Source organism: Tauraco erythrolophus, chromosome 2 (genome assembly GCF_009769465.1).
Source record: "Tauraco erythrolophus isolate bTauEry1 chromosome 2, bTauEry1.pri, whole genome shotgun sequence".
NCBI classification, from domain to species: Eukaryota; Metazoa; Chordata; class Aves; order Musophagiformes; family Musophagidae; genus Tauraco; species Tauraco erythrolophus.
This window is the reverse complement of record NC_141466.1, coordinates 78,059,355-78,085,040: the sequence shown is the minus strand read 5'-3', so window position 1 is coordinate 78,085,040 and position 25,686 is coordinate 78,059,355. Positions and strand designations below refer to the sequence as shown.

The 25,686-nt window shown below is 37.7% G+C and overlaps 1 protein-coding gene across 1 annotated transcript in view; it reads left to right on the top strand.

Moving 5' to 3' along the window:
• Positions 1 to 18,152, top strand: part of UTRN (utrophin) — a 366,325-nt gene extending 348,173 nt beyond the window's left edge. The window contains exons 70-75 of the mRNA XM_086631518.1: positions 5,341 to 5,499; positions 5,879 to 6,122; positions 12,074 to 12,182; positions 13,667 to 13,753; positions 16,456 to 16,478; positions 18,130 to 18,152. Coding sequence (XP_086487644.1) covers positions 5,341 to 5,499; positions 5,879 to 6,122; positions 12,074 to 12,182; positions 13,667 to 13,753; positions 16,456 to 16,478; positions 18,130 to 18,138 — 631 coding nt within the window. The 3' untranslated portion in view covers positions 18,139 to 18,152. The remainder of the gene's footprint in view (positions 1 to 5,340; positions 5,500 to 5,878; positions 6,123 to 12,073; positions 12,183 to 13,666; positions 13,754 to 16,455; positions 16,479 to 18,129) is intronic.
• Positions 18,153 to 25,686: the final 7,534 nt, after the last annotated feature.

The window sequence follows — 25,686 nt, the reverse complement described above, 5'->3', positions numbered from 1 at the left end:
AAGAGTAAGTGAATTCCATTAAAAACCACATTTTCTACAATTGGATAAATATTGTAGATAGCAAAAAAAGTCATGGTCTTACTACATTATGTCCAGCTTCTTAACAAACTTTCTAATGGTCTCATGCATGAGTTTTGAATAAAAATGTTTTTCCTTCATGTCATCTTCTCCATACCTAAGGGAGTTCTAAATGTTTAGGCTAGACCATTGTGATGCGTTTTCTTTGGCTTTAATTCATATGAAAACATCTCTATCTTAAAAGCAGACTGGCCTCTTCACAAGTGTTGATGAGTATAAGGAAGAAATGAAGTCTTTGCAACAAAGAACAATAAACGGTGTCCCTAGCAGAAAGCTATGCCTCACAATTTGACAAATCATGGTTTAGTAGAATGAAAAGACAAAAAACATTGTTAGGAAAATAGGGAAAAATGTGACCCTCTTATTTCTGTAATATATGAACTGTCTTATCTAACCCGTACTGAAGTCAATTGCACTGGGCATAGTATAAATACTTCCTGTATAAATGTGAATCTTTAATAGCTGTTTTCTGGTTAATGCCTTTACTACCAGTCATCTGCATCTCTGCAGCACTGTTGATGCCATTTAACACTCAGCTGAAGGCAGAGTTGGATCATATCTGAAATTTTTTTTTGTTAGGGAGCTGTGCACTCAGGTGCAGGAGGAGGAACAAGCAGTGAAAGCTAGTGGTACTTTTAGCTGGCACTGGCACTCAAGGGGTCGTAATTCAAACTGGAACCCCACTGCATAGTACCTGTATAATATGACATGATGTAAGTGCTTAAAAGGCATCTTGTCACAATGAGAAATTAGTTCCACATGATGATGAAATTAGGAGAAGAACGAGTAAGTTAAAGCATTTTTTTAGTACCTTCTTGAACCTTACTCTGATATTTCTCATAGCGTCAATAGGTCAAGGTACACTTTACTTGGACCAGAATGCATGGTGCTTAGTATGAGAGTCACAGGAAAAATGAAAATGATCAATGAAGGAGGATCATAAATACCCACATCTTACTATCTAAAATGTAATTTAACCATCAGTTTTCTTAATCAGATAAAATAATACACTGACAAAAAGTGACTGTCAGGAAATCTGAATTTTTCTTTCCATAACGTAGTCTTGATGCAAGAGAAGTTACATGCCACATTGTTTGCCTCTTGCTTCTTTCATGCATAATGCATGTTTTGAAATAGATCTCTTGAAAATATATATCCACAAAGAGCACAGAATATTTCAAAGACCATTTTCCCTGGGTTTCCTTGTTGGGGTGTTTTTTTCCTTTGAGACGTATTTCTTTCAAATCTGACCTCCTGGGATGTCTTTTTTACTGGTTTCTACTATGGTGAAATGCTGAAAAGGAACTGCAGTCTCTGCAGTTGAAGGACTTTGTGTACTTCTAGCTTTTTTTGAAGCACACAGGGTCTTCAGGAGAATACCCATCAAGAAAGGATGAGGAATTTATTTTGATGTTGTGCTTTTATTTTGGTTGTTGATTGCCATCTGCAGCTAACTCTGCAGAAGAGAGTCCCAGATTCTCAAAATGAAAGTGTTTGTGTGGCATAGATCATGTGTCACTCCCTGATGTTGTAGGTCATTGTGAAGCCCTGCCTGGGGACCCCTATGCTACTAATGACTCTGTCTTAATTACAGTCGTAAGGTTTGTTGAGGTTTGTTGTTCAAGGTTCTGGTTTTGTTGAAGTAGTAATTTTGCAAGGAGACCAGAGGTGGAATACATGGTAAAAGGTAAAAAGACACCTTTCCTTCAGAAGACTTCTTTTACCAAGCACTTCCTCCAGCATGTGAAAAAGCCTGTCAGTTGCAAGGTGTGATACTTAAAAAAAGACCAGTCAATATTCACAGTCTGTCCTATATGGTTTCTGAGACTCTGAACCAGTGGGAGAAGAGGAAAATGAAATTTTGTCTGGACTGAATGAGTCCAAAATATAAAATTATCTGTATTTAGCCATGTTGATCTCACCTACTGGACCACAGTACAGTTGAAAGTATCTAAGTGTTTACTGTGTAAACTCTTTCTTTAAGGCATTTATAAGTTTCATTAAAAAATGAGGTTATACCTAATGTGCAAAATCTTGACAGAATCTCAGATTTAACAAATTCAAATAAATGTAATAAATCCAGCTTCAGAGAGCCCTATTTAAAAAAAAAAAATCATTTCAGATGACCTACATAGTTGCTTATAAACTAATTCATCATCTTAAAATGTAGACAGCAGCTTTTTGATGCCTAATTAAAATAACCAGACTAAACTACTTGATCACATGAACTTTTCCTGACAACATCGACACCCTTGCACAGAAGAAGGCTGTATGTGGAGCTACTGTATCATTTAAATTAATACGTTAAGAGCGTTTTGAAACCTGGATGGTAAAGCTGTGCTCTCTCTCTGGAGTCAGCTTTGACGCTCTGTTTCTGTGCTCACCGAAGATGTGACATTGAATCACCAGCTCAGTGCGGCCAGCTTTCTGCGTGTTTCGCAGGGCTGTAGAAGCCCTGCTGTGTACTGCAGAGTTTGAAGCCCCAAAAAGGGTTGTATCACTTCCACAAATAATTAGTTATAAGGGGTTTTTTTATCAAGACAGTTAAAGGACAGTGAAGTACCGTGAGGCTTTCATTATCACATCAGGACCTGATCCAGACTCCATTAACTGCAATAGCATTTGGTTTAGTTTTAACTAGACTAATGTAAATAACAAAGGAAATGATTATGAGTTTCCCTGAGATCACCCAAGCGGTGGAGAAGAGCAAGCAATTAGAGGCTTTTTTTCTGTAGGTAAGGAAAAAAAGAAATACTATTCTGTTTCTTTTTCAGCTAACACTGTCAGATTTTCTGTATGATTTTTGAGGGACTTAAATGCACATACAACCCCAATTATATTTTAATTATATAGATGTATTGAATGAAAAATTCATTACATGTGTTCATTTACATGGGAAGATCAGTATTGTCATTTATTCTCATGAGTATAGTACTGAATACAGCCAAGACAGATAAGAAACTAGTGAATGTATGTTATTTCCTTTAATACTTGACTGTTTTTAACCTTTATATCATAAATGAACTTACATGGAACAGAATGCCATGAACCTTGAAAGTGAATAGAACTATCAAAGGCTATACATTTACTTTTATTTGTTTGTTTGTTTGTTTAACGTTTAGTGCTACTTCATACATATTTGTTTGATTGTAATAGTCTAGATTTTTGAATTTCATTGACAAGTCAGAATGTCACAGACCACATGATAGCTTTGGGTAGATAGTAAATAGTTATCTTTGAAAAGAAATAGTTTGGTGGTGTTCTACCACAGGATTAGTCTTCAGTAAAACATTTGTCTTAAGCAGTATGACAAAGAACAAAATCACTTCGCTGCACGACAGAAGAGCTTTTCTAAGAGAGAGACACCAGCGTCAGAAGTTAATAAATCTGTGGATGTTTTGGCTTGCTCCTAAGACTGGTGATTCTTTTAAATGCGTATTGATATAATAAGCTACCAAAAAATCTTAATTCAGCAAGATAACATAGGGTCTTCCGTTACACAAACAGTATGTTTGCAACTCTCGTTTGTTCCTATCAGAAGCATTTGCTTCCTTTATCCAAAGGCTTGAATTTATTTTTGATAAAACCTCCAGTCCATGTGTGTGTCCTGTAAACTACCTGATGTGGTTTACTTGTACATATGGTTTTTTATAGATTATTTGTCACCACAGAAATAAATTCTGTTTCTTCCAGGGTACGCATTTCTAAACAACTGGGTTTACTAGTCATTCAAATGAGACTGTACATTTGGACCTTTTGTGATGAAAGATGTTATACTGATTGACATGAAATTTTAAAAAGCCTTTTGAAAAGCTCCTTTACGCTTTTACTTGGAAAATAAATACTTTACATATAACGAACTTCCTATTTTTTGTATATGTTTTCAAAGGCAGTCCTTGAGGGTTCTTTTCTTTATCAGACCACAATCAGCTAAATAGCAGAATTCGTAGCTACTTCTTTTCAAAAGTAGTAGGAAAAAGGTTATCACAAGAAAAATTTTTAGCGTGAAGAAGTCTCTTTTCTAAATGATATCTGAATATGTGTATATGTACTGCTTATATGTTTTTCTCTCTGGTGTTGACCATGCTTTTACTGTAGAAGATCTTTAGTTTTTAGGGAAAATACTTCAGAGCATCATAAGGTATGCAGTCTCTGGTTTTTAGTCAAGCAAAAAAGAGAATTTAAGGAGGATTTTCTTCATCATTCATACTGCTGCAGCAATTTCCCTCTTAAAAACATGAATAGTGTATGTTTCTCTGATGATTCATCCTCCTTGAGTAAGGAAGCAAGCAAACTATTTTTAGGACATGGTATCCTTCACTTTCTATCCATCTGACTTTAATATGGAGAAAAGCCAGCAACTGGGGAAGAAAGGCACACCTATAAAAAAGCAAACTCATTTGAACTCTATTGCGTAATTGAAAGTGTCAGGACTTCTGTATCTCCTTCTCGGAAGGTAATTTTTATGCAAGTCAGAAGGAGGACCGTTTATTTCTATCCCTAAATCTGTAAGGAGGAGCATATCTGCTACCCTTGAACAGTTTCAAGGTATCACACGTGTATATCAAAATGGGAAAAAAAGTCTGGAAGCACAATGCTAATTCAAAACCTATAGCATTATTTTTGCAGCATTGTCAGTCCCTTTGTGCAGTGCGTAGTGTTAGCTAGATACTTGATGATTCAGTACTCTATGACTTGGAGAATTCTGTGGGGATTTTTTTCTCTCTAGTTTCATTATATAAATTGAGCACACCAAAATTATCTCCTAAAGAATATTGAAAATGTCAGCTATTTATGTTAAAAAAAAAAAAAGAAAAAAGAAAAAAAGTAAACACCAGATAGCTTGTTTGGTTTTATTTATTTTTAAGGCATTTCAAATCATTCATTTTTGGTTTATATTATCTCAGAGTCTTGCTTTCACTATTTCTTTTTGAACTGCCAGCAGCATTTGTTCTTTATGCATACATTGAAGTAAACTGATCTTTTATGCTACTACAGATCAATCTTCTTCTTCCTGTGCACTGTATGTTTATATGTTTTTTCTGCTGTATAATTTTTTAGCAACAACTCATAAAAATTTTAATACAATTTGCTGAGAGACACATCTGACACTTTTATACTACATTGTTGCAGGCTTATTTCCTGCTCTCCTAGTCCTTTTTCATAAACAAACAAACAAAACCCTTCAGCTTGACAAAAATGTTTGCTCACATAATAAATGTGTTACTGCTCTTTCTTTATCTGTGTTGTTTATTGCTCTAGAGAGGATGAGCATGCCCTTATCCAGCAGTATTGTCAGACACTGGGAGGAGAGTCGCCTGTGAGTCAGCCACAGAGTCCTGCTCAGATACTCAAGTCAGTGGAAAAGGAAGAGCGAGGAGAGTTGGAGCGTATCATTGCTGACCTCGAGGAAGAGCAAAGGTCTCATAATCATCCTACCTGGTGTCTGAAATGTCACTTTGCTGTTTGAGCTGTGGACTTACTATGTATAGTTGTAGAGATGAAAAGAGATGGACCTAGGAGTCATGATTTTAGCAAAAAAAAAAAAAAAAAAATCAAGGCATATGTCATGCTTAGCCTTACTCTGTTAGGTAGAAGAGGATGGGTCTGTGATAAAAAATACCTTAGTTTCATCTCTACTTTATTATGTATTTTTTTCCCCCATAAACTGCAAGTCAAGACATTGTCTTTGTATGAGCTACTTGTGTTCTGTAGTTGGAGGTGATGATAATGTTTTATCTAAGGAAGTTTTTAATAATTTGATTAAGACATCATTCACCTCTCCTTTTCAATATATCAGGAGTCTGCAGATAGAATATGAGCAACTAAAGGAGCAACATCTTCGGAAAGGAATAAACGCTCTTGCATCACCTCCTGACTCGATTGTGTCACCTCAACATGCTTCTGAAGATGCTGAGCTCATAGCTGAAGCTAAACTCTTGAGGCAACATAAAGGTCGCCTGGAAGCAAGGATGCAAATATTGGAAGATCACAATAAACAACTGGAGTCTCAGCTTCACCGGCTACGACAGCTACTTGAGCAGGTAGATGCACACTGATGTCTTTCCCCCGTGTTGTTTCTATGTAATAGATTTCTTGGTGGCACAAGGCACTGGAATTTTACTGTACGTATTTTCACCACACTAGCTTGGTCTGTTGCACTCAGTCATTTCTAGGATGAAGAGAGATTTTTCTCTACCCTCTATTGTAAGTCATGGTGAAAGTCAAATGAGCCGAAAATGATTACAAGTGCTAGAGTGGTCACGATAATTTAAGAAACATTGAGAATAACACAAACAAGTGCAATGGTTTTTCATGAATTAAAAGGCAGGGGGAAGAAAATATATACCCTACACCAAGTAGTAGTGCCAATCACAACCTGTATTTTACCTTCAGTTTTCCAATCTTTCCTTAAACAATTTGTTTATTTGTTGTTACGGTTAGTCACCAAAACCTTTCTTAGCATGCCAACAACAGATGGCCAAAGATATGTCTAATATGCAAAGGAGCAATTTATTCCGTTAAAAGTCCAGTTCTTCTTGAGAAGCATATTTACACCAATAAGCTACAGCAAAATGGTCTAAGCATACGTAAATGCTGAAGGCAAGAGCCTTTTAGCAAATATAAGTAGCCAGAGATTTTAGGGTTTCTTTGCTGGGGGAAGAAATGTTGATTGGTTTTGAAGTCAGTATATGCACATCTAGATTATAAAAATAACAGCAGCAACATCTACAAGGTGTTGTTAGAGGTGTTGGTTTGTACTATATCACGTGTGGAACCTTGAATTATGAAGACAAATCTGTATGAATGTTTTCTCTGAACTGGTCATTACACTTGAGTCAGAGTACAGTAAGCCAAATAATTCCTGCCTTCCACGAGTCAGGTGACTGGCTGTATGTAGTAGAGGATTTAAATAAGCCAAGAAACAGACCACATAAACCAGGTATCAGAATGGCATAAGCTCCTGCTGTAGATGATACATTACAGTGATAAAGACATTTTTGGGGTTTTTGTTTCACTAACTGACTCTTGTCATTTTTCTAGACATTTTTGGCTGAATAGCGTTAAGATGCATCTGTTCCAATGGCTTCCTTGCCCCTCCAGCAGAGTATTTTTTTTGTTGTTGTTACTGTCATTCTAGCATCTTTAATCAGTATTTGAGTAGCTTAAGTATTTAACAGGGAAGATAACAACTGATGGAACAGTTAACAATCATTCATGAAGTAAATATCTTGAGAACTGTGGCCCCTACTAGCTGTTTTGGAGAAGGGTTTAAAATCTGCAAAGAAACAGCTGTAGGTGAGGAACACAAAAGTTCTGCCAAACTCAGTCACTTGCAGCTTAGTGTTTGAAGCAGGAACATGTTCACCCTTTAAAACTTTCTTTTTTTTCCTCATGCAGCTGTGAACAATCTTATATTTTTGTAATCTTTTCAGTATCCTTACAACATTCTTAGTAACATGGTTAGGGTATACATGTGTGTTGGGATAAAGTGGGTGGGTGGAGGGACAGTACTTTCTTCTTACGAGTTCTGCCTTTGCATTCTGCAGCTTGTGGTTTCTGATAGGGCAAGGTAGAACAGAGTTGACCTTTTTCAATATTTCTAATCATTTACACCTCATTTACTGTATACTGTTGCTCTTTTGCTTCTTGTCCAAAATCTCCTGCCTCTGTGGAAGTCATGCTGTGCTTCTGATTGTTCCAAGTGCCATTCTCGAAGCTGGTTTCCCTTCTGTCTTTTAATGGAGGGGCTGGTACAAAGTCAAGTATATGAGAAGGTCTGCGTTACTGCTTTTATAATAAATCTGTGACTTTTCAATATGCCTTTGTAAATGTATCCTTACTTTATTTAACAGGGTGTTTTTGACCTGCCACTACGCGAATTTTCTTGCAACCTGTCTCCAAGGATGTTGAAGCTAATCCCCTGAAGGGGATTCAGAAATTATAATAATTAAATTTTTTAGTGTATGTTCTCTGGAACTTCTTTATTTTGACATTAATACCGTTATGAAACAGCACTGAATCCTAGTGCTGCCCCCTTAACTTTCTGAAAAAATGACCACTTTTCAGCATGTTTGATTTTCTGTAACCTAAGCCATTCACAGTTTATGAAAGTCTTTACCTTTTTCACTGCTTAGGGAAGGACTTTATCAGAAGCCAGTTGAGGATCTAGGGATATTTATTTGTTTCTTCTGCTTTTATTGGCTGTTCCAATTTGTTTTTTGTTTTGTTAGTTAATATACGGAATAACTTTTCTCACTATGAGACAGATGATTTGCATGGAAGATTCTTATAAGTCTAAATCTCAAAATATATAACAACTCTATAATTCCTGTAATAATAAATAGTGATATTAAAGGACACAACTGTCTTACAGCAATTTCTTTGCATTGTCTGGCATTTCATGCTATCTCTGTTTGTCTCTTTTGTCAACAGCAAATATCTCAATTTCTCTTCTCTACTCAGCCTCCTGACTGTTGTTTAGGTTAATGACTTGACACTGAATCTAAAATACTATGATTTTTTTTTTTTCTAAAAGATATGGGATGAGTCTGTCTACACACAGATATAGATAGATAGATATATATATATTTGGGTAGAAAATTAGTGAAGCTTAGAAACTTTCCTGTATTAACTGTTTAATCTAGATGAGTGCATTCTAAGATATTCTTTAGGGAGCACCTTTAGCAGAAATACGCATGCGTCCTCACTGCACGTTTGCCTCTTCAGGTCACAATTCTGAGATTACTATACTATTTTTATTTTAGCAAGCCCAGAGGATTGGTAGATGTCACACGATGTTGTCATTTTTGTCTGTCTGATTGATTATAGTGCCAAAGAGGAAGGTGAAACAGAACTGGTGTGTGACAGCTTTGATGCTAACATGTTAATCATACAGAGAAAAAAATAAAGAATTCTTTTTCACTTTTATTTCTTCAGCCCTTTCAGATACTGCATGTGCAAAGTAGAAGAGCTATTATGAAGGGCGTTTAAAGTCTATTTGGATTTTTCTCTGCTTGTCTGAGCTGCTGAATAGAGGTATCATATTGAATTTGATATTGACATTAATGGGAGCTAAAAATCATCTTTCAATGGCTATATGACTCCAAGTAAATAGGGACTGCTGCAGCTCCCTCTCCAACTGAAAGCAGAGGAGCTTTATCAAAGAGTAGAGGAGACTTTCTTTGGTGGCTGGAAGAATCAACCTGGAACAAGAAGAAACATCTGTAATGGATGTGTAAAGGGGACTGGCTTTTTGGAAGTTTCCTGTGATTCAGAGGGTGGGTGGGGCACTTTTTAGCTGGATTTTTACCAAAAGCAACAGAAGTCAAGGGAAAAGTTGGTATATCTTATCTATCTATTGAGCCATGGAACAATTCAGGCTCTTCTTTGGAAAAGACATCAGCAGGAGGCACAGAGAAATAAGGCACTGCAGATCAAAATTGGTTAAAATAAATATCTCCATATTTGAAATGCTTTAATAACTGCTGTAATAAAGAAAAAACCCTCAATTTCAGTGTTTTCTGGAGAAGAACTTATCTGTTCCTTTGTATCTTTATATGATTTTGGATAAAAAGACATTTGAAAACTCCCAGAAGCTGGAGTTGGAAACTTCCCCCTCGTCCCTATAGAAGTGTGCTCAGTCTCTCTGCTTTTATTTATTCAGGAAGAAGAAGCAGGTGTACAGTAACATCCAGGGCTATTTTGTTATGTTTTCTGGCTTAAGGGTTGTCTGCTAGGTTGTTTTGAATAAGAAGGCATGAACTCCATGGTAACCTGAAGTGGGCTGATGATGGAAGGGATTAGATTTTGTAGGTGGTATGCAACTAGAGTCAAGCAGAACATGATTATCTACAGATTTTTTTCTCAGGTTCTCTCACAGTAAAACTGTTAAATCCTGTAAATACCTGCAGTTATATTCTGAACTGTTTTGCATTTAACATTTTTCAGTATCTGATTATTATTTTAAGATACTTATGCCACTACCAGAACCCTTTCCTTTTTGCCCCCAACATTACTCTTCATCTCCTTAATTGTATTGTCCTGATTTTGGAAGAAGAAGGTTTTGGTTTGTTTTGGCTTTTCTTGTTATTGCAGTCACTGAAACTATGTAGGATAACACTTATCAGTATATTTAAATGAAAGTGAAGTCATCAGACATTTTCCTCTGATTAGAAGGGGATTGGTTTGTTTTAAATCCAACTGTAATATTTCATTCTGACTCCTGCAGCAATATATAGTACATCAATATAAAGTATTCCAAGTATGTTTTGTTTGCTCTGTTTATCCACTGTTAGAGTCCTCGTTCTCTCCAGGGTTTTGTTGTTTGTGGGTTTTTTTTGTCATTTGCAGTACTGAGTAGTACTCCTAAGTGGTACTAAATGACCTTCACTACTAACTCACCTTTTAAGTTTCTAGGCACCTCCTTTCTGTCCTAATTAATCTTGACTTTGCAGTGCCTTGCTATCCTTAATTTAGCCTATGTGTTGCTGTACTGCAGTTTTGTATCAAGTCCAGCACTGATCTTCCTTCCTCAGTCATCTCTGCGCCATTTGCCCACAGTTATTGCTTGAAGAGGGACAGAGGTCCAATCCAGGTGCAAGTTTGCATTTTGGGTGATTCCAATTCTCTCTGTCCATCTGTTTGTGGGGTGGGCAAGCAGCCACTCTGCTGCTGGACTTAGCCTAGTTGTTCTGTGATGAAGTAACTCTTAACCCTGGGAGAGTTCATCTCTTTACCATCATAGCTCTAAAATCTTCTTAAACAGGGGTTCCTGGCTATAAAAAATTTCCTGGAGTTAGTTAACTCAAGCTTGGCCTATTTAAAATCACCACACTCATTTTACCTAGACCCTGTAGCTGGGTTGAAGTCTGATACTGAATAGCAAATTACTTAGCTACTTGATAGGCATTCACTGTCCATAGGAGTGTCTGGATGCTAAAATCCTTGGCTGGCTTGAAAACATGTCCATTTTTCTTTGTCTTCTAAATGCAGAACAATATTTCTTGATTTATTCTTTTAGTCAAAGCCGGAAGTTGATATTGTCATGCTGAAACAGAGCTGAGATTTGGAGGAGAAAAAAGATTTGCTGAGTACTCAAGGGAACATTTCCTTCTATTTCTCACCACTGTGCATAGAAGAAAAAATATCTTTCATTGTTCAACAATCTTCAGTTTTGTTAAAGATTTTTTTGGGTTTTTTTTGCACTGGAAGTTGTCTCAAACAATCAAATGTTGCACTTAAGTCTGTGAGCTGCAAAGGAGTAAACTTGTACACAAATTAACTGCCGTTCTGTATATTACCTCTTTGCATCGAATCTCATATCTATTCTAGGTACTTTTTCAGTCTCAGTTCCAAAAAGATCTTGAAAATAATGATTTTTTTTCCCCATTATTAATTCTGTATCTGCTTTTGACAGACTTACTTAAATAATCTGCTCTTTAAGCTGTTTGGAAGTGATTTGATTATTTGCAATCAGAAAGATAAATGATAGGGGCAACCATTTCAGCTAAGATTATGACTGAACAGTTGTTTCTAAGCATGATTGTAAAGCTTCTTAGGAGACCTTAACTGAATATCCTCTGTGTGTATATGAGTACATATATCCATACATACATATACAGCCACAATAACAACATTGTGTAGTGTTTCTGTGTAGCTGGACTGAGAGCCTCAGCAGACTGTTTGGGTTGTACATAATGTTGTGTTTCTGTGGTGTGTGCTTACAAGAAAACATTGTTTTTAACAAGGCCATCAACTGGAGTCTCATAAGAATTACACTTAAGTCTACGTTTTCTTTTAACAAGTTGTTGGTTTGGTTTTTTTTTCCTCCCCCTAACAGTTGTATGGAACTAAGCCAACTTTCAATAGTTTGAAGAGCAAACAAGAAGGAACACATAAAAAAGTAAAAGAGCGAGATGACTGCATACAGGCCCACCATTAAATTCTGTACATGCAATTTATCTAAATTTGGGTATTATTGTCTTTGATGTAGCCTGAGTCAGACCCCCGGGTTAATGGCACCTCCCCCTGCGCTTCACCCCAGCACTCTGCCCTCGTCTACTCGCTTGAGCAAGAGACAAGCTCACAGTTTCTTCAGACAGGTAAGTGTTTTGATCAGAAAATGCTCTGCATGGGTCTACAGGTGACTACTGCATAGGTTTGTTGGCATCTTTCTGATAAGATTTATAAATAAAAAGGAACTGATCTTTGTGATGCTACTAGGAGCAAGCTTACTGCAGCTGGAGCTGTTGCTTCCCCACACTTGCAAACAGCTGCAGTATCACAGGAATCCATGTGACTCTGAATTGTGGATTTCTGTCAATAGACTCCTTGGTCCCATCCATTTTGAGCAAGTGAGTTTACTGGGCAAATCCATCCTCACTGAAGGGGGAATGAGCATTCATAGGACTGAGATGGCCAACAGCTGTTTGTCCTCCAGTACACACATGCACTCAAGTAATCTGTCAGATACAGCAACAAATGTCCAAAACATGTCATCGAAGCTTCCTGATGGCTGCTTTAAAAATTCTTGTGGATCCTTTGCTTATCCTGGTATTTTGATGGCCCAACCCTTCAAAGACTTCACATCTTTTTGAATTATTAAGTGTACAGCCTCTGCACATGAGGGGATTTCTCTCTTGAAAGATTATTTTAAATTCTCCGATAGCAGAACTCATTAATTCCACTGGGAATTAGCAGAAATAACTACAGATCATTGAATGTTTAAAATCAAGGGAAAAAAGAAAAGATTTTTCTCATATTATCTGAAGTGCAATTTCCTCCCTCGTTTTGTTTTCAAGCCTTTGTGTTATAGATTTAAAAAATATTTTCTGTGGAAAACAGGAATAATATTCTGTTGCATACTGAAAAGTTTTCATTGAGTATTGACAATGGTTTACTTTATCTAGAAAAACATGGAACGTCATCAAGTCTGATTTAATGCAATAATAGATTTATGAGAGATGCTGTCTAATAACACTTCCAGGAACACAGCCAGTTATATTCCCTAACCACTCCCTTGGCTTAATTTTAAGCAGCATTTAAAAAAAAAAAAAAAAAGCAGGCAAGGAGGATTTTAACACTAGTGAAATTGCTGGTGCATATTGAATAAAGCCCATCTAAAAGATAAATGTCTTTTCAGAAAAAGAATGGTGTGTTCATTCTGGAAGTTAAACGACAAATCATCTGAAAATGCAACAGAATATTAATTGAGCAGCTGCCGAGTATAATTCCCTCATCTTGTAAACCTTTTATTTATTTTAACTGTAAATTCTTATCTACTGCTTCTTGTTGGCAATTTCTTCTAGTTTAAATCTTGGGTGCAATAGTTAAGCTTTAATAAAAGAGACTTGAGCTCTGCTGCAAATCAGTAATGTAACTTTAACCTCCTCTCCCAAGGCTAGCGATTATCAATGATAGTTTCTACACATTAAATTACAAAGGCTTCAGGTAGTGGTTTCCCTTGAAATATAAAGGAGTATTTAACTGGAAGATTGGATGAAGAGGCCTTTCAGAATGTTCTTGTCCTTTTTTTTTCTCCTTTCATTGCTAAATTCATTGCTCTTTTTTATTGTCATATTTGCAGATGACTTGTTAGTTCCACCTCATGATACCAGCACAGATCTAACAGATGTTATGGAGCAAATCAACAGCACATTTCCAGCTTCCTGCTGTAAGTGTAACAACCTATGTGTCTGAGAATAGTATTGAATTTGAGGCATTCTTTTGAAGAGAAAGATTGCTCTTGTGGTATTGACAAGGAAAAAATCTGCGCATTCATAAGATTTCTTGACAAGATATGCATTCTACATAACTCTGTTATTTAAAGTTCCTCAATAGACACTATTTGTGAAGGAAAATAAACAAATATTCTCATTTTTTAAATAGAAATGATTCGCTATAAGAAAAGCCTATAGCTCCATATAGTATTTTCATTTGTGTTCACATAAGGGAAGAGAGACCTAGAATCCCATTTGCTGCTGATGTAAACGCTGTGTAGAACTTAAGTGAACGTAGATGCAGAAATTCTGAACGTTGTTTCTCTAATACAACTTGAAAAAAATGGCCTTAGGTGACAGGAGGGACCGTAGCCCGATCCTGGCTGCCTGAACTCTCTATTGAACTAGTTATTAAAGTAATTGATGAGAGGAAATAACTGTTAACATAGGACGTAACACCTTTCCTTGCTTAAATGCATTAAAAGTTGATATTTTATTTGTGTCCATTAAAGAGAGATCAAAAGGAAAACAAATTAGTTTCATATGCATGGCTTATATCAGCTGGCATATATTTCCACTGATCCTGTTCCTTCCAGAGCATCACTGCACTTTCACAAGAGCAAGGAGCCATCTCTCTGTTCCAGCAGTATTTCATACAGATTGCTGGTTTTGGCAGCACAGCGAAGCGGCAACTTTGTTATTCAAAGTATATTTTTAAAAGTTCATACATATCTTCACCTTCAGCTCTTTTACCTTAGAAAAACAGTAGTGAAAACTTTAATATATTCTTAAACTTCCAGCATTTCTTTCAAATTAAATGTAATAATGATAGTCAGCTTTGAAAGGCACAAGTGAGAGGGAGATGTTTCTGCTCAGTCCTTTCGGAAGCATCGAGACTGAACTCTGTTCTATTTCGTAGTGAACCCTGTTAAATAGCCCTTTTATCTCTTGTACATACATTGCTTGCCTGTGAAGAACTGCATCACAGAAAATGCACTTTGCACATTTTGAGAAAGCAAATTAAGGTTTTGTTTCAGCTGTCTCTTGAGATTTTCAGTGAGTTCAATAGTTCAGAACCCACCACTTTGCAAATTAAGGATTTTATTCTAAGGAGCGTCTCTTCTTGAAGTCAATAGCTAGTGGAACTACTCAGCAAAACTCACGGGTGTGTATGTGTACAAATCATTAAAAAATGTAAGTCAAGTATCAATTCTTGTTTTTGCAAATTCATGTCTTGCATGCATAAGGAGTATAGCAGCTACTGGACATTTGGCCCAAATGAATTTACAGCAAATTTGCAGGCATACTCCCTTGCATTCCTGCGTCAGTGCGAGCTTGATAATGGTGGCTCTTGTCCACAACCAGGAAACATGAAAAAAAATCACCATCTAATATCCATGAAACAATACCCTGAATGAGGCAGGAGAGCACTGCAAGTGAAAACCATGGTCTCGCGTTGTTTCATGTTGTGAAGCATATCTGAGCGCTTAAGATTAAAACAAGTCACAGTTCCAAATTTCATATGATTTTTCCCTTTGTCATTGACATGCTGCTGCAGAAATCAAAACAAACCAGCATGCCCCAATTAGTAGGTACTACTTATGTTCTCTCTTCTTCAGTCATTCAATAACATCTCTTCTAGAAGTATTTTTTGTTAACCGTGTAAGATTCATGTACTGTTTTAGAAGCCTGGAATGAGGATTATTAGTCTGGCCTTCACAACAGAGTGCATTAAACTCTGTGAGTTTTGCTAAGGCAGACCATCTAGTCCATCATCTTTTCCTGTGGCACTTCAAGATGGATCTGTCTTTCTGGATGCATAATTATCTAACCCGTTCTGTAAGACTTCCAATGTCATAGACTCCACAGACTCCCTAGGAAATCTGGTTTAAGAGCATTGCTGTATTCCTAACCTTACAAAACAATATCCTTACCCTTTTTAATTATTCCTAAGCTAAATTTTGTTAGAACAGCCTTCATGTTCAATACATCATGTCCTTTTATTTATTAAAAAAAAAGCCATTTTTCACAACTCATCGGTACTAGTCTCTCCTATCTTGGCCACACCTATCATTACAGACAGTTGCTACCATCTGAGCCTTACTTAGATTATTTTTATCCCATCTCTACTGCAAAATAGAGCCATTCGTCTTATTTGCTATATCTGGTCTTACGAGTTTCACATTAGAGTTTGTCTTGGAATCAGTATTTCTACTTACTCCAAATATCCCTTGTGAAGCAGTTATTCATATAGTAAGGCCAGCACTGCTCTTAATGGTGGGGTTGGTTTTTATGCAGACGTGCAACATTGCCGCAGTCTTGCTTTTTCGTCCAAGTGAGTTCCAGAACAGAGCATTTCAAACAGACGATATTATATTACGGCACTTATAGGTCTATATGGTCTCAAGTGATGAATAAGGAGCAATTCATATAATCTATATATTCATATTGCTGTCAGTTTTTTACAAGAAAAGTAAACTTGTCAAGAAAGCTGTGTGTAGACCATTACAACACACTTCTAGTTAAACGTTTATTTTTCAAGGTAGGAGTCTTTCTGTTCTTTTGTAGTAGATATTTTCCTGTCACTAGCTTTGTTTTTAAACTGACAAGGTGCAGAATCATCTAGATTTCTAATTCTTGTTTTTTCTATTTACAGCAAGTTTCACTGGCAGACCACAGGTATGAGACATGTTTACATACTTGCACAGTCATTGTAAACAAAGTAAAGCAAGTGGGAAAGTTCCATTAAAGCAAAGTGGCTGGGGTTTTTTTTCTCTATTTTTCCTTAGAGGTCTATTTGGAAGCTAAAACGATGTAAGAGGAAGGCTAGATTCTGAAATATCCCAGTTAATAGAAAATTCCTGCTGGTTCAGGCATTACCAAAGGTACTATGGTGTGCAGTTCTGGAATGCTGACCAGATGGCATCAGCTCAAATCTGTCAGGGCCAATTAGTTTCAAGCCAGCATCAGCTTTTCAAGATCAAAGCTCGTTCTTGCAAAGACATCCATATGTCCTTGTGCCCTGGTGTCCATAGCTCCCATGGCTTCCAGGAGCTATGGGCACTAAAGCACAAGGATCAAGAGCCACACAGCATCTTAGGCATTAGATTAAGCTGTCTTCTCCCAGTAGGCTACCACTTTACAAACCCGAAGCAGAAATTTGGCTACTTTCAGAGTTCACAAAAATGTGGAAAACAGTCTGGTATTTAGATACTCATTCTTGAAATTCTAACTAGTATGAATGATCAATTAAATTTCTGTTATAAGTAAGTAACAGAAATAGGAAAAACACTTGATATAGGTTTAGGTTGATATTGGAGCCCGCATATGACGAGTAAGGAACAATATAATCTTGTGTCATAGCAGAGTTCTTTGAAAGTTTCGTTGTCAAGTAAGTTTTAAAGACTACCACAAATTGCTGTGTGAGACTTCAGAAGAATCAAGTGGTAGGGAAAGCGTCTATTTACTTCCCCAGATTGCTTCACCTTGTCCACTAATACACATTTTCCACGATCAGACCTCCCCAAAATGAATATCTGAAAATCAGAAATATTGCTCTGCAAACACTTTCTTGGATTGTAATATCTGGGATAGTAGGATTGCCCTCCCAAACAGGAATTTCTGAAGAGAAAGGGATGAATCCTGCCCTGCACTCAGTTAACTCGGAGATTGTGTTTCAGTCTCTTGATAAGTCAAATTAGTGAATTAAACTAACATTTTCCAGAAATCCTTCCTCTAAGCAGGCACAGAGATAGCTTTCAGTATTATCAGTGAATAATACTAATCTTCCTGAAAAAGCATTTGATTTTTTTTTTTTTTTAGATACAGAATGATTCCCAAATGGTCTCACTGTAAATTTACCCTTCCGGAACTGTTAGAGAAGACATGTTTTTGTCTGTTCAGGAACAGATTTCTGAAACAGGAGCCTGGAAATAAGCATCATATTTGAAGGGGCTGAGTCCAAATCCAGACTCTGTTTACTCTGCATTTTTACCACTTCGGCTTCAGATAGGACAGTAGTTTGCCTGAACTTGTTTTCTATGAGTGCAGAACATGGAGAGTCTGTAAGTTATATTTACTGCTCTGCAGACTAACATCCCCATGGCCTTACTCAACAAGAATTTTAAACACTGCCATATAGTAAAATTAGGTTTCTCTCGACTACTTGCCTCAGTGATTTGCTGAGTCTTGAGCCAAAACATCTAAATTTTTAAAATACAAAGTTTTTGTAAAATGACATCAGAGTCCTTAACTGAACTGAGCTCAGAATATTTAGAGCTTTCTGTGCGTGGTAATGTGGTACTGATGTGGTTATTTCTCATCATGACAGGCAATGTGAAGTGTTCATTTGGATGTCGACCAGTGCTTCCTGACGTGCAGTACGGCCCTTTTCTGCAAACCACCGATCGCAAGTTCCACTTCATCGGAAGGCTGCATGGGACCCTGGAACATGCCGTTTGCTCTGACTGCATGTTCTACTTGAAATAGTAAAACACTGAATACCCAAAGACCAGGATGTTGTTTTTATAGTATTGGTTTTTTTCTTCTTCTTCCCTTTCTATGCAACTGTAAATTAATGAGCAGTGGAGTATTTGTCACTGATTTGTATAAATATACAGCCGCGGGAAAAGGGGCAGGGGCTTTATATACGTTCTTTTTGATAATCGTAAAGAGAACTGCACAAGGAGTTTGGAGCAAAATGTTACATTTATACATTCCTTTCAGCTCTTTGCTTTTACATTGTAAAATACCCTTAGTTAAATTCTCACACATTTAATATTCTGTACTGATTATTTATATGCTAACCATCTGACCACACAGATTTTCCGAATACCCTTGAATTGTTTTCAGGAGTGGTTTATGAAGTTTCCATAATTTGCATTATTGTTACTGGTTAACAAAAATTGCCGTTGGGTGCGAGCTACAGTATTTTAACTCCATTAAAAAAGGTAAACTCTCATTTTGAGTCATAGTCCTCATCCTCATGCACCAAAATGGTATTTTTAACTTTCTTTTAGTTATTTCCAGCCAACATACTCCATTTGGAGAATTATTTTTTTAAGCCTTACTTTACTTTGAATCAGGAGATAGCTAAAAAGAGGACTTAGATGATAGCTTAAGTGTTTTTAGTATGGTCTAAGTTAGTGTAATATTTCCCAATTTTGTTCAGAGACAAAGCTTTGCAGTTCCGTGCTGTGCCAAACTTGCTTCAAGTTTTGGAATTTACAGTCTGTGAAGTAAAGCTCGTTTCCGTGGGATCCTCTTCTTTTGTCTGCCTCTTGGAAGTGAAGAGACAATTAGAAAGCCCTTTCCAATACTATTAGCGATGGAACATTTTCTTCAAAACTGCAGTGCACTTAGATGTTATCATTTGGCATTGTAATCTTGCAACTCATCTTTATCTTTGAAATCATTTATTTATGTACTTCAAGTAGGGGTAATTACAGGAAAGTTTTGTCACTGGTCAACTGATCTCTAGTTTTAAAATTATCATAAGAGATTTTAATGCCTTCACAGAGTTTACAATGCTGCATGGACACTTGCTTTAATTTCAGGACATACCTTTAATTGGTAATACTGCATGCAATATATTTCATGTATAGTGGAGAGAAACTAAACTATGTTGTTCTTAATTATTACTGAAGAAAAAATAATTATCTCGAGATGGTATTGGAAGAGTTGTAAATTCTCTACTGCTACTGAAAAACGCTAGAGGACATTAAGACAGCAGGTCAGGAATTTCTAGTGGTTTTGTGAAGTGGTGCCAGCTAGACTATCCTGCACCCAAGTATTCACTCCTGGACTGCTGCTGCTCAAGGAGTGATCTGGGCACAGCATCGACCACGTTCTAGTGTTGGCTCTGGTGCCAGTTCTTTCTGAACCCTTTGGCAAATTATTTAACCACTCTGCCTCTGTTTTCCCATCTGTAAAATGGGGATGATAGTACTTACCTCTCAAAGGTGTTGTAAGGCTTGCTTAGTTATTGTCTGAAAAGCTCTATATAAATGCTAAGTATTATTCCTGAATGAGTGGAGCAAAATTGTCAAGGTGGGAAGAGAAGATGCTGGCTCCTATAAAGGCTTCATCTATTAAAAAAACAGTAGTGTAGTTATTCTGAGAAGAAAAAACACCACATTTTACAGAAGAGGAAAGCCATGACCACCTTTCTACCTCAGACCTATCTTCATGAGTAGTATTGGAAATAGCTTTATATTCTGTTCTCTGCAAAGTACTTTGCTTTTATCAAGTTACATCATTCTCTAGGCAAAGAATCCTTAAAAATACCCCCCTACATAAGTAAAAAAAGGTCTCAGTAGTGAATTTGGTGGCTTTTATTTTTGTTCTGAATATGAGATTATGTATAAAGTTGTTTTTCTGCCTGTGTTTGTATGCATCCTTTGTCCTCTGCTGCCAAGTAAATGCTGCTTCAAACACTACATTGTAACATTCTTCCTCTGAGACAATAATAAATAAAAGGAATATATTGCAGTAACATGAGATTGAAGTGTGGAATTCTTTCAGGTTTTGTGGCCTTCAAGGATGGTACTTCTCACTGCTAAATGCTGAAAATTTCATTCTGAAGAAGATTAATTTTAACACAGGAGTGCTGTGATAGTCTATTTCTATGTGCTAGCATTTTTGGAGTGTGATGTGCATTTATATAAATGAGATTAAGCAGTGTTTTCTCCCATAAATCTGTGTATATTTTCTCCAGTTTTCCATCTTTGGTGATTTAGTCTGGAATCCTTCTCAGTTTCATGACAGATATTAAATTTGAGACCACTTTTATTTTAGAAATGTTATATATACATATTACAAAACAGCAATAATGCATGAAACCCTATCAAATATTAGAGCTGTAAATTAGTCTTCAAGTTTTGATGGCATTCAGTCACTATGCTCAGCTGAAACAGCATTTGGTATTTCGTCAGGAAACAGGTACTTTCTAGCCCCTTCCATGTGCCGACTTTAGGTATTTGCATCAAGCTAATGCAAATTGTGTTAATGACTGTTAGAACTACTCTGCCTAAAGGAGGAAAAAAGTCCACAACCCTAACAATTCTGTTTCCTTATAGTAATAGTTGGCACTGTTTTCATGTTCAATATTTATTAAGTGGATTGGTTTGGGGTGTTGGGTTTTTGTTCCAAACTCGAACAAATGTAAAACAGAAGTGTCAAAGTAATGACATTTTCCCCTCAGTTTGTGAAAGGATGCTTAACAAATAAGTATTAGGGAAGAATCGAGTTTTTCACATGGCACTTAAGTGATTCAGCAGTTAACAGGGAATTTAATTATAGAAATAGCAATATATTGAGTCAAATTAAGTTCTGTATTTAGAACAATAAATGTGCCAAAGAGGAGGAGACTGGACAATTAAGGAATCTATTAAACCACAAAATCTGTCTTTTAAATAAGTAAACATGTTAATTATATGTTTGCAGAGTTGAAGGCAGCAGAAGAGGGGTATGGATCAGTACCAGAGCCTGACACTGAGAACAATTTGTGGAAGTGCTCAAATCTACAGCTTACAGCCTCAGTACCCCAGTCACTAAGGCAGCAGGTGCTGGAGCTCTGCAGCACTGTCACCTGCGTGGAAGGTGCTCTCAGCTTAAAATCATGCTTCAGTACTGTGCCATGAAGGTCCTGGTTCTTGTCAGGTGGAACAGAGTGGCGCACACTTCTCACTCACCAGCTTGCCATGAGGCTTTTCTCCAGGTGGTTGGGGAAGGGCAGTGGCAGGGCATGGCAACCACTGGCCCTCAGAGAACACTGCAATGATAAGCACTCCCTCACTTCTCTACATGACCTCTTCCTTTAAGCACTATCCAGCCTCTTATGCTGTTGTTTTGTCAGGTAAAATAAAGCCAACGCTATTACTTTGTCAGGCAAAATAAAGTCGACATGATAATTTCGGGAGAATAATTAGGTTCCTGCACCAAAGAGGTCTCCATCCAAAACACGTGCCTATCAATCCAATCGGGAGAGACACCCTCCTGCACAGCCTAGAATGGATGGGGTGGCTGATAGCACATTTGCTTAAATTTTTATTACAAAATACCCTTGAACTGAAACATTACTATCAGATCAGTTCATTCTCTCAGAGAAGATGCAAGATTGATGCACCTAGTTAAACTCAGAGTCCCAAAGTTACTCTGCTATTGGGGCTTCATATTCAGAGGAACTTCATAGAATCACAGAATGGTTAGAGTTGGAAGGGACCTCAAAGATCATCTAGTTCCAACTCCCTTGCCATGGGCAGGGACATCTTACACTAGATCAGGTTGCTCAAAGCCTCATCCAACCTGGCCTTGAACACTTCCAGCGATGGGGCATCTACAACTTCTCTGGGCAACCTGTTCCACTGCGTCACCACCCTCAGTGTAAAAAATTTCTTCCTTATATCTAACATAAATCTGCCTTCTTTTCAATTTAAATCCATTGCCCCTTGTCCTATCACTACACACCCTTGTATGGGGGGAGGGGGGGCGTGATATTACTTCTTTTTGAACCAAGACGAGGCTCTTCAGATGTTCAAATCTCAGTAAATGAGATGGCAGTTAAATTATGAGACACCAGCTCCACTAGGTCAGAGATACTGTACCCAGACACAAGCTGTCGTTATGCACATGACAATTCCTATCACCCAAGTGTCCTAGGTCAGGAGTTCTGTCCTCTCGTCTGTTATCTCTACAGTTAAAAGATGAGAAGAAAAAAAACCACAACCTGAATTCAGTCAAATTAAAAATGTATTACCGTAATGGGCAAGCTTTGGATTTATGCAAAAGACCAAAACACTCTTTGAAACATTTACAGTACAAATTCCCCTTTGGAGAGAGTTTGCTCATTACATGTATTTTTTATTCTCTACTTTAGTACAGAGTTGCCATAAGAAAAACATTCCTGAAGGTAAACATTCACACCACTGCAAAACTGAGTAATGGATCCTCTCTACTGTCGTGCAGAAATGAAGACGTCCTGCCATATGGCTGAGAATTCTGCTCCCACAAGAACAGCAAGAAAATCAGTCTTACAAATCCAGCCAAGGTGTAAATTAATAACAGTGAGGTATAGGGGAAAAAAATACAACACACCTTTTACTGGAAAAAAAAAATGTTTGAGCAGAAAGAGATCTGTTCAATCTTACAAGTAAAAAAGCTGTCAGTAATCATCAGCTATATGCTGTGATTCTCACAAAAAACTTGTTCCTGAGGCCAGCAAAGTTGAAATCTTCCTTGGCTCACATGTCTATGGGTGAGCCTTCTGTCTTCAGTGCCAACTATTTTCATCATGAGCCAGCAAAAATTACACTCTTTGCAACTTAAATCTGTGCATGAGAAAGAACAGCTACATGCAAGCACAGCAGCTGCCTTTGGAAGCGGACGGTTGTGTTTTCATCAACTGCTTTTCTAAGCACCTCTGGCTGAGACACCAGTAGAGAGCTGCCAGGAGTGGGCTCATTCAGCCCGTTTTCCCAGACATCCCAGTGCTGCATCAAACTGTTGCAGCCAACACAAAGAGATCTTTTAAATTGAAAACTACTCTGTGTTAGCAAGCTTATTAGAAGTGATAAACCCAGAAGAGCTGAATAGAATTCCTAGGCACCAGTCTGAAAGATAAGTGCATATGCAGGGGAAAAAAACTAAAAAAGAAAAAACTCGAACATCACAACAAAACACAGACACTGTCCCTCTGTCCTACCTCACTGTCATCTCTGAAACATCGTATTTACAGATGAACTATTCATGCTCTTGTTAGTCACTCTCTTTATACAGTCAGATAAGCCCTTTGAAAATGTCTAGTTTCTGACCTCTAAGAACTAATATTTACCTTGGAGAAACTGTACTTCAGAAATACTTATTTCCTGACTATGGCAGGAGAGTCTGGGGTGACTAGCTCAAAGGAAGATGTCTGCAGCTTAAAAATCTATTTTCTGGGGATAGATCCCATCTTGGTGTTAAACCAAACAATGGAGAATATAATGAATTTTTACAGTTTGGTATCAGTTGGAAAAAGTGACCTGGTTATTAAAAAAAATAAATAAATAAAACAAAAGATGATAAGAGGGCTGGAGCACCTTTCCTATGAGGACAGGCTGAAAGAGTTGGGGCTGTTCAGCCTGGAGAAGAGGAGGCTCCGGGGTGACCTTATAGCGGTCTTCCAGTACCTCAAGGGGGCCTACAGGAAAGATGGGGAGAGGCTGTTCAGGAGGGCCAGTTATGATAGGACAAGGGGTAATGGTTTTAAAATAGAGGGAGGTAGGTTCAGGTTGGATATTAGGAAAAAATTTTTTACTATGAGAGTGGTAGAACACTGGAACAGGTTGCCCAGAGAGGTGGTGGATGCTCCATCCCTGGAGACGTTCAAGGCCAGGTTGGACAAGGCCCTGAGCAACCTGATCTAGTTGGAGATATCCCTGTTCCTTGCAGGGGGGTTGGACTAGATGACCTTCGAAGGTCCCTTCCAGCCCTAACCATTCTATGATTCTATGATTCTAAAAATCTCAGAAAACCACATAGCAGCATTGCAGCAACACTTCATCTGCACGATGGGCTTCCTTTTGCCCCCACAGTAATTGACACCTCTTTGACTATGATTTAAATTCTTCGGACAATGAGTGAAAAATAGAGGAAGGGACAGCATCCTTTAACAACAGTTTGTGTATATCTCAAACTAGATTAAAAGGAATTAGAAAAAAAAAAGCCACATAAATGAGAAAGACTGTTATAATTCACGTGAATTTTATATGGAAATAGGCAACCGTTTGATCAAATACAATAACTTTTCTGCATCCCAGCCCAGATGAAGTCAAAGTCCAGCAGACAGCTCATATGACTGTAAACCAGAATATTTGATATGTAACCCTGACACTGCAAAAACAGGGAGCAAACCCACTCATTTTTCTTGACTAGAGATTGCATTTTGCATGTTGAAAGACTTTTTATGATGAGCAGTTCACAGCAATTGTGCTTCTCTGTATGTATTTGCGAAGCGTGACTGATTCCTAACTCACAAATGAAGTTTCATACATTAATGAATAAGATCATGGATAGAAGATACAATAGTAATTGCCACTGATAATCCACATCACTGATTTGAATGCAAACAAAAGTAGAGAATGTTAAGGATTACTCAGATGCTCCTTGAAGATCAGAGTGTCTTTTACGTTCTTCCAGTCCTCAGGATATACCACTGATTCCCATGACCATTCAAAGACAATCGAGAATGGCCTTGTGGTGACATCAACCAGGTCCCACAGCAGTCACAAGTACATCCCATCAGATCCCATGGACTTACATATGTCCAGTGTATTGAAGTCCTCCCTACCCGATCCTTCTCCTCCAAGGAGGAGGAGATCTCCCTTGCTCCAGACTTCCCCTCTGGTATCAGGGACCTGGGCTTCCTCAAGGTCTGTCTCACCAGTAAAGACTGAGATGAAGAATGGGTTCAGTACCTCAGACTTTTCTGTGTTCTTTGTTACCACATTCTCTTCAGCAGTGGGCCTGTGTTTTCCCCAGGCTTCCTTTTGCTGCTGATGTACTCAAACTCCTTGTTGCGTTTCACCAGGCTTTGGCTTTCCTAACTCTATCCCTGCACAATCAGACAGCGTCTCTGTATTCTTCCTGGTCCGTGAACAGGCCAAAGTCTGCTCTCCTGAAGCCCAGGGATGCAATCCTGCTTTTTTGCCTTGCTCCCTTCCTCTTGGGATCTTGATCTCCACCATCTCATTGGTCACTGCAACCACAGCAGCCCCCAACCTTAACATCCCTTATCCTTTCTTCCTTCTTCATGAGTAGGAGGTCTAGCAGGGTCTCTGCTCCTTGATCACTCATGTTAAGAAATTGTCATCAGTGCACCCCAAGAAATTTTCCCTCGACAGTTAGCATT